This window comes from Dermacentor variabilis, unplaced genomic scaffold (assembly GCF_050947875.1).
Source record: "Dermacentor variabilis isolate Ectoservices unplaced genomic scaffold, ASM5094787v1 scaffold_12, whole genome shotgun sequence".
NCBI classification, from domain to species: domain Eukaryota; kingdom Metazoa; phylum Arthropoda; class Arachnida; order Ixodida; family Ixodidae; genus Dermacentor; species Dermacentor variabilis.
Genome location: NW_027460280.1, coordinates 30,299,462 through 30,308,553, shown reverse-complemented (window position 1 = coordinate 30,308,553; position 9,092 = coordinate 30,299,462). Strand labels below are relative to the sequence as shown.

The 9,092-nt window shown below is 47.3% G+C and overlaps 1 protein-coding gene across 1 annotated transcript; it reads left to right on the top strand.

Annotated features, from left to right (window-relative positions):
- Window positions 1–587: 587 nt before the first annotated feature.
- On the top strand, window positions 588–3,792 carry LOC142565783 (uncharacterized). Its single transcript, XM_075676314.1, has 2 exons — window positions 588–827; window positions 1,518–3,792. Exons 1-2 carry the CDS (start codon window positions 663–665, stop codon window positions 2,175–2,177), a joined length of 825 nt encoding a protein of 274 aa, XP_075532429.1. The 5' UTR covers window positions 588–662; the 3' UTR covers window positions 2,178–3,792.
- The last annotated feature ends 5,300 nt before the right edge of the window (window positions 3,793–9,092 follow it).

Sequence of the window (9,092 nt, the reverse complement as noted above, 5' to 3'; positions counted from 1 at the left end):
AGGGTGAAGGGAGCGCCAGCTCGAGTTGTTCAACTTTGGAACAAGCACGAGCGCTCCCCGCTGCCGGCGCTCCAGAACACGTCAGCGTAGCTGCAGTGAGTACTTGCGGCCACTAAGTGAACTCTGTTCGTGTGTGTCCTTGGCAGCGTGTCACCACGCTTGTTTAGTTAGTAAAAATTAAATTATGGGGTTTTACGTGCCAAAACCACTTTCTGATTATGAGGGACGCCGCAGTGGAGGGCTGCGGAAATTTTGACTAGCTGGGGTTCTTTAACGTGCACCTAAATCTAAGTACACGGGTGTTTCCGCATTTCGCCCCCATCGAAATGCGGCCACCATGGCCGGGATTCGATCCCGCGACCTCGTGCTCAGCAGCCCAACACCATAGCCACTGAGCAACCAGGGCGGGTTGTTTAGTTAGTAAGCGAATGGTTACTGCACAATGAAACTACGAGACTTACTTTATGTAATAGTCTAATAATTTGCTATAGCTGTCAATGCCTTGCTTTCCGGCAAAACTGCGACTTTTTTTCGACACACAACTTGTTTTCGGTGTGTGTGAGGGTGTATGGCCTGGCCCAGGTGAGCTCGCCCAGGACCGGCCAGTGGGAGCACAGGCGGCCGGCTCCTGAAAGGTGCCGGCTGCGGCCGCATCTGGCCGCATGGACGACGCCGAGGCAGCCGAGCAGCAGCCTTCGCTGCAGGAGCGCGCTCTGGGCGGCTTCTGCAGTCGCTTCTGCCGGGGCCTCTACCTACTCTTCATGCTGGCGCTGTTCGGTGCTGCCGTTGCCGTGCTCGTGTTCTGGACGCCGCCTACACCGACGCAGGTCTACATGTTTGAAATATGGCGATAGTTCACCATCAACTTCGGGCGCATTACAAAGCGCTCTTGTTAACTGAGCAGCAGTATACTTCAGGCAGTTTAAAGGCACACTTAAGAAGGATATATTCGTTAAGCCGCATCATCTGCACTTCTACAATTAGCTAAACGCGCACTCTTAGCCTTGGAGGAGGCTTGTTAAGCCCGTCGAAGGAATTTTTGTTGGGCTGATTGGTGTTTGCGTTCCGACATAATGTAGCTTGAAAACACAATTACACAGAAGGGACACAGACACGTCACAGGCGCTTGTGACGTCACAGCGCTTTTAACGTGTTCTGCGTCCCTTCTGCGTAATTGTGGCTTCGTGCTACATTATGGCGCTAAGGTTCTTTAATACTGATGATAATGTCAGGCCCACCTCCGTGTGGTTCTCATGGAAACGCCACGCGGTGAGGCAGCAACCTCATTGGCGTCTAGCCTTCTGACGTCATTCTGGCTGACCATTCTTTTGCAGAAGACACTTCGTCAGCTTTAAGTTCATCGACCTCCGTCGCTTGAATCGCCAATGAAGCGTAGCTTTCGCTATAGTATAGGAGCAGAGCCGACATTTCCTTGCTTAGCGTTCCGCCTGCTCGGTTGTTGATGTACAGCTGAGAGTGAAAATGGGTGCGTCGCTTGACAGTGTTTTGGCTCGCAGGTCTTCCTGGGTGCCGTGCTGTTCGCCCTGGGCGGCTGTTGCGGCCTGGTATTCGTCAGCTGGGACAGCGTGGTGCGCTCGACGCGCCTCGGTTGCTGTTGCATCTATGCGACGTCCGTTGTGTTCTGCGCCGGCCTGCTGGGCGCCGGCGCCCTGCTGGCCGAGCGCACGCCGCGCTACGTGCGCGAGGACGGCCTCATTCTTCTTGGCCTCGGCCTGCTTGGTCTGCTGTTCGTGGCGCTGTACGCACTGGCCGGTCGCCGCGCCGCTGAGCGCTCGCGTCAAGAAAGCGGATCCTTCCTGGGGCAACTGACGGCGCGCTCGCGGCTCAGTTCTAGCTCGGCGGCCGTCGAGCTGTGCAAGACACTGTTCACAGAAAACCGAGCATTTTCGCCTCAGCGCCTGCAAGAGGATGAGGCCAGCTCCAATAAAGTGGTGATGCTGTGCGTCCTCCGCTCTGACGCTGGCGGTGCCAAGACTGTCGCCTTCGTGGACGCAGAGGAAGGAGCCCCAGCTGCACAAGACTCGGTATATTTGCCAGATGCTGAGCCATTGCCGGATGCCGAGTCTCTGGCAAGCGCCGAGTCTCCGGCAGCCACTGAGACGTTGCCAAGAGCCGAGTCCGCAACACACGAGTCGTCCGAACCGTCGGCGGTCTAAAGCGTCATTCACAGAGACGGTTGCGGAACCGAGTTTCGAGGTGGTGGCCTACGCAGGCGATACACATAGCTGCAACGGAGAGTAGTGTTCCTCGTCAATGAGTGCCTTGCTCCAACGAAATGGCGAGCCTGATGAGGTAGCGAAAGCACTTATTAGCAGGTTCAACGTTTCCATCACCAACTTCATTAGATAAGCTCTCACTCTAGTTCTCAGAAGCAGCAGCCTTGGAGAACCGAATTCTCGATGCGTATACTACCTGAATTTATTACCTTTCAGGCACTTTACCGCATCGTAATGTCTCTGCCGTGTCCGCAAACGCCATTGTGAATGAAGCTGCTGTCGCTGCTAGTACAAAAAGGCCAAAAAGGTTAGCTTGCTCGGCTATTAAAGGCCCGGTTGCACTGTCGAAGCTCATCTTAAAAGTAAGAATTTACGAACTGCATGCACGTAGCCGCACACGGGCCACAGCAGAACTAGGCCTCGAGAAGTGTGGAACATGGTGAGTTTAGCCACGACCCGTCCAGCTATAATCCGATCAGAGGTGATTGAGTGCCTGCCAAACCTGCGGCTAACCTTAAGTCATTGTTGAGTGGCGCTTGTGCGACGGGTCCTCAATGATTCCAATGGTCTAACTTGTACACGCTGAACTCGTACGCCCCTGCGTCTAGCAGTGGGCATTGGTGGAGCCCTCTGAGTGGGGTATAGTATGCAGGTGTGAGTGCGAAGCAAGAATTTGAGCGTTCGCTGTTAGAGCGAAATCTTGACACATTATGACTATTGGAATTTGCCACTAAAGGCACGTCCCCCCGTCAGATTGTAGTACAAAGGCAGTTTTTGCATCTTCCCGCAGCCTCGCGTCCGCGCAGATAGATCGTTGCTTGGGAGAAACCATTTCTGTGTTTCTTTCGCGACGCGCCTCTCTAGGTGTCAAACTGGAAAACGAAGGCTCATGTACAAGATCAAAAGGCGACAGTTGTGTAAATGGCCGATGCGGGCGCATTCTTTGTATCCTGATAGGCCAAAACTCGACGTTTAACGCAAGTTTTGGTGCTCTTCAAGCTTTACCACAGTATGCCAGGTTTTTGTAGTTCTATACCGACTTTTCTGTTGTTCATAGATTCGAGCTCGACAACGTTCTAGTAAGGGCAATTCCCCGGACGAGCCTTAGACTGAATATAACATTTTAGCGCTAGTGATCTTTGACTCTGATACGCACTGTACAATCCGGGAAAATGAAAATGCGAAGGTGAAGGAGCACGTTAACGTTCAACTTTCCTTGCTTCAAAATCTTGCTCCTCTGACAGGCTCGCATACTCTGCAAACGCTTCCGAACAAGACACATTTGCTCAAAGTAACTGCCATATAACTTCCAACTTAAAGGCATGTAGTACGTACCACTCCGCACCTCCTTACCCGTTCGTCCATGGCACACTGAGCATCTGACCTGCTAAAGAAGGCGCAGCATTGCCCTACCACTAGCACTGCCGCACTGATATCGCGTTTACGTTACCGTGAAGATCGAAGAAGGACGCCTTCGCCAGCAGAATTTGCAGGATTAAGTGAGTGCATAAATTACATCATCCGCTCTGGTATGGAGTAGGGAACGTTTTCCTTGTGCTTATATATATATATATATATATATATATATATATATATATATATATATATATATATATATATATATATATATATATATATATATATATATATATATATATACATATATATATTCTATAGCAAATTCTTGGTGCCATACTTGGCCCTGTTGGGTACATATTCAAAACAGCACGAACGTGCACAGTTTTCGAGCCTGTATCAAGTTCTGGAGCGAGGCCGCTTTCCATCGTCTGGCGCCAGTGTATTCGTACCGAGAAACACTAGCGCTGTCCACCGGAGACCGCCACTAATTGAGAGAGCCCGCCTCTAAGTTGCTGTAGGTGCCACCGATACAGGAACCTCTCACTGTACACTGCTTTGTGCAGCTTTCACCTATCGATGCCTCCAAGAGAGCCATTTGCCAGGCTGTGAAATTAAAGCATATCGCCAGCGCAGCGATAAGCTACTCAGTACATTGAGAAGCCCCGAGTAGCGACACCTTGCCTCCCATACTCGAAGAGTTGGTCAGTAGCAGGTGCATTAGATAGCGCAAATGTACTCCGTGGGGCTCCTGCGCGTGGAGCAGGCTGTAACTACTCTCGGCTGTCTTGTCAATCAAGAAAACAAACGGCAGCAGCCAGAAAGAAAATACTATGACGAGTGTCAGCACAGGATAACGTACAGTGTCATGCTATGTGTTCCTTCGAGCCATCTCTCACGAGACCCTCCGTATTCTTAGTGCCGCTGTCTATTTATTTCATGTTACGAGGATGTCTAATTGGGTTTACAGTACATCAGCTAGGTAAGGTATCACCACCAGAAGATTTTATTAGAAGAGGGGCGCAATTTAACACGGCTGCACAATGCGTTCGTCTTGCCTATGCTTCGCGTATGTGCGTAGCTTGTGCTCCACTGATAATAGCTATGCTTTACCAACTAGCCCAACCAGAAGCACTCCTACGAAAGTCTTAAAAGCCTCCTTTGGGTGCTCCTCTTATTGTAGCTCACCAGGTGATCGAGGACACCAAAATGCGGCAGTTGTTCGCCTACCGTTGCTGCATCTCTGTATAAGTTCTTGTTTCAGTTGTAGCATGCGGAGTCGTTAAAACTAACTGACAGACGTAGGCTTATCGGGGCCAGCGGTTTGTATATGTAGGGACTATTTCTAGGATAAGCAAATCCTTGCAAAACATGAATCAAAGCTAGTCCCTTTCATTTAAAACGCAGCTACAGCTTTTTAGCGAGAAAATAATAATAAAAAAATGTTTGCGGTCACACGAAGGGTACGAACGCATGGTTGTCACTATCGTACGCCGGCAGTGCTTTTGCAAGGGTACACGTGAGCCAGCCCATTGTGCTTAACCAAGGTATCACTCCGATGAAAATCTGCGCCATGCCCAGGAAGTCGGGAGACCTGGCAAGGGTCGTGTTTTTTAACGAATCTTTTCATATCCCATTTCCTGTAACCTTTGTCATGGGTGTTGAGAAGCGCGATGGACGATAAGAAATGACTTGAATCGAAAGAGAATGCTTGCAAAATAGGGCTGCTAAAGACAGTGGTTCCGCGAGATTCTTTTTTTCCCGATTCCTTTCGTTTCTGATTCACTTTTCCCGCTCCTTAACTACGAATTTTAATATTTCTCCTCCCCTAGATGACGCAAGCAGCGACATACACTTTTACGAATGACCAATTGATGAACTGTGCGCAGACACAACGAAAAAAATAACGTGCTGGGCGCGGTAATCGAACCACCTAACTCACTTCATCTTGACAGAAAATTCGAACTCTGGCCGTCAGAACCATTCAACTACAGCCGGAAGCAGTAGCGCCACGAAGTTTTATATTTGTGCTTACCTGGTAGATTTTGTGACTGTTCGTGTAAAAAAAAAAAGCAATTGTGGAGCATCATCGTTGTTTCGAGACATGCTACGTCAGAGCTCTGAAGATGGGTCTTCGTAGTTGATAAAGCTCGCATAAATTTTTTATTTATATATTTTTTTCTGCGCAAGTTGTTCTTTCTACAAAATAGGTAAATTTAGAACATTTGCATGTGCTTTTATACTTCCAACTTCGTACGTAATTTGGAACAGCTTTTCGTCCGCAATATCCGCTACATACACGATGTGTTGTCTAGGCGGGGAGCTGTTTTCTCGAGGCCTTTCCGGTTCGTTGTTTGTGTGATGATTAGTTATAATAAAAACACGCACACACACACACACAAACACCTTTCATATAAACCGATTGTGCATTCCGATTTCTCGAACTTCTGATTTATATTGCCAGTTTTGGCAGTTGCACAGCCAAATGTACTGGCGATAAACCGGTTTTTTTTTTCGACACTTTTCGCTCCCTTGAGCAGTCATTCAGCTTGTTCTTCCTGATTCTTCTGTTAAGCTTTCTAAATATACAAGACATGCTGACCATAAAGTGATGTTTTTAGCCTTGTATCGTGCGAATTGCATTTCTGATGTTTGTTCTGCCGTCCTGTACTTCACGCTGTTTTCTGAGCAATATGCTCAAGCGACAAACTCCGCTTAAAAACAAGTTTATGCTATCACAGCCTCATTTTGCGAGAGGGAACTGATTTATGTCTTTCAGAGACTCCGTTCTTACTGCTTGAAATGCCGTTACATTACATTCTGGAGGTGTTCCACGGAAATTATCCCGTGATAGTTGTAAGAAAAGTTAATTTTTATTTTCCTTGTCGAGATGGCAAGCTTAAGAACTTGTTCTGCAATAATTTAATTTATCAATGCAACAGGAATACAGCCAATGTTAAACGTCACCCTTGTTGAATGAGAAGGATAATGTAATTAATCTGAACACTTCCAAAACTGAACATGAAAAACATGAGAGACAGTACAGAGACATTTGAGCTAGAGACGTGCGTTTATCCACTTAATAATCATGACAGCCAAAATTTATCTTACTATAATTCCGCTGTACAATCAGGCGCAAAGCTCTGGTAGGTAAATGGCTACGCATTAGGAAAATAGAACAACCTGTTCGTGCGCTAGTGCATTTCGAGTATAATTCCAAGTGTCAAGTACATGTTGCCCTAGAATTGTGAAGTGTTCGCCTAGGATGCAGTACTGTCTATATGATTCACTTCATTCGCGACATACAATTTTTTACCATGGAGCAGTCCGTGAGGCAGTAAAGTTTTCCGTTTCGGCATATCTTTTACCTGGAAAAGCTCTGATAAAAGTTGGATGTCTACAGGGCTTAGATATTCGACTACAGATCATCAAGAACCAGCTTATGTATAGCTTATGCGTGAGTTTATGCACATGTTCACCTACTAATTTCAGGTTAGAGTGAAATATGAGCTGCGAAGGTATCATACCTGTGGCTTTGGTACTTTCAGTACGAGTTAATAATGGCAGTGTGTCGCCTAGCATGCTGCGGTAGGTGGTCAGAAGGTTGCCGCATCAGCAAAGTGCAGGCTGGGCTACTTGCTGCAGTATCATTACTGGGCTAGATTCATGCAGAACGCATACTGTCAGTTGGTGTTCTTAGAGTTTCCTTTATTTTTTTTATTTTGTAGTGCACGTATGATTGTCAGCAGCGCTGCCAAACAAGTGAAGGAAAAGAATATCAAAACTACTGCACTCGTCTTTCGCCCTGATGTGAAAGTTTGTTACCCTATATTCCTTGTGATACAAGTTCTGTGATGAAACTACGTTAGTTTTCGCGCGGTCCTGTCAACTTTGTATTTGTCCTGTTGTCATCTAAGTTTGTTCTGTAGAGCGATTACATCGCCCAATAATTTCGCGTGGTTTAGTCGTAGAGCGACTATGCTGATCGCGTGGAAACGTGCTTCATCCGGTGGCGACATGTTTCAGTGTGCATCGTCTGCGAGAAAACCCTTTTCCAATCAAAGTAGCTAACTGTCCCTTTTTATACGATGCAAGCTGTGCGATGAATCGAGCACGCGCATACTCTCTGCATACAACTGCGCCGTGACATATCAGCGGCCTCCCCCCCCCTGCTGACTTGCGCGTCGCGGTGAGCGGAGGTCGCGTGGTGTTGTACTCACCTCTGCTTCTCTCGGTCCCCACGTTTGTTGAGTCGTCTTCTTTCTCGACTACTTTTCTCACTCAGCATCTACATGAACTGCTCAGTTCAGGCAATAAAGTTCCAATTATGATCACGGCGTCGGACTCTGTTTCTCAAGCGTGATTGTCGCACTCATTGTTAGGTGAGCCGCGAGAAAGTTTTAATCGGATACGCGGGAAGCGTGCCCTGCAATAGGTTGTGCGAATGAAAACAACTGGGGTGAAAGAAATATTGAACTTGGCAAATTATTTTTCAAATTTAATATATATGTCGCTTAGTCTATGAATAAAAATGAACATTAATACGGAAAGTCTATGATACAGGTGTGCAGGAAAGCATCAAAGCTTCAGAAAAAAGCTTACAACAGTGCAAGTAATATCTTACTATAAAGTTGGTTCTTTCCCTTTTTTATTTTTTCTTAATGTGGGGCACCACGAAAGAAACCGCATTATCGTGCAGCCTTACATGCAAGTAGCGTACGACGGCACGTGACCAGGGGCTTCGGAACTCCTTGGCCGCCGAGGAAGGGTAACGTATAAATGCGCGGGTCTTTCCCGAGAAGCGCCGCTATCAGTAACCGGAACTCAGAGGGACGCTTGGCTCGCTGCGCTACACAATTTTGCAGGTAAATGTCGGCGCATGTGCTTTAAAAAGCGCACAGAAATATTCTTAGAATCTGGTATGCAGTGCAAACGATGAAGCAAAAGGAAGAAGGTCTTAAGAAATGCGAGTGACGCTTTCCCCATACTTTGAACAAGTGCAAAACGCCGACGAGTTGTGATCGCAACACGAGCCTAAAGTGCGTAAATACCACTTTGTTACACTGAAGCGCCAACATGCAATGACAAAGTGACTGACGCAGCTGGGAACGATCGTATTGCGCTGCGATGCCCCGTTTCTGTAACTGGGTCGCTAGTTGGTTTGTTTACGGCGCTGAACTGCTTACGCAAAGGAGAAAATAAATGGAACAGGCACATGCGCGCAAGCTGTCAGCTGGTGTTTTTATGTTTTTTATTTTATTTTACAAGACAATTATCATGGTCAGCTGGGCTACCAAACAAGTGTAGAAAACTGACCGCAAGATTTCAGCAGTCGTCCTCTCGCCCTAGTGTGAAAGCTTGTTATTTTCTTTGTCGTGATACAAGCTCATGTGCGCACATTAGCGTCTGTTTCTTTTGTCCGTGCGAACAGTACGACGCGGTAAACAGAACGATTTGGATTTATCCAAAAAACTTTCGATTTTAGGGTCCTCAGTTGTG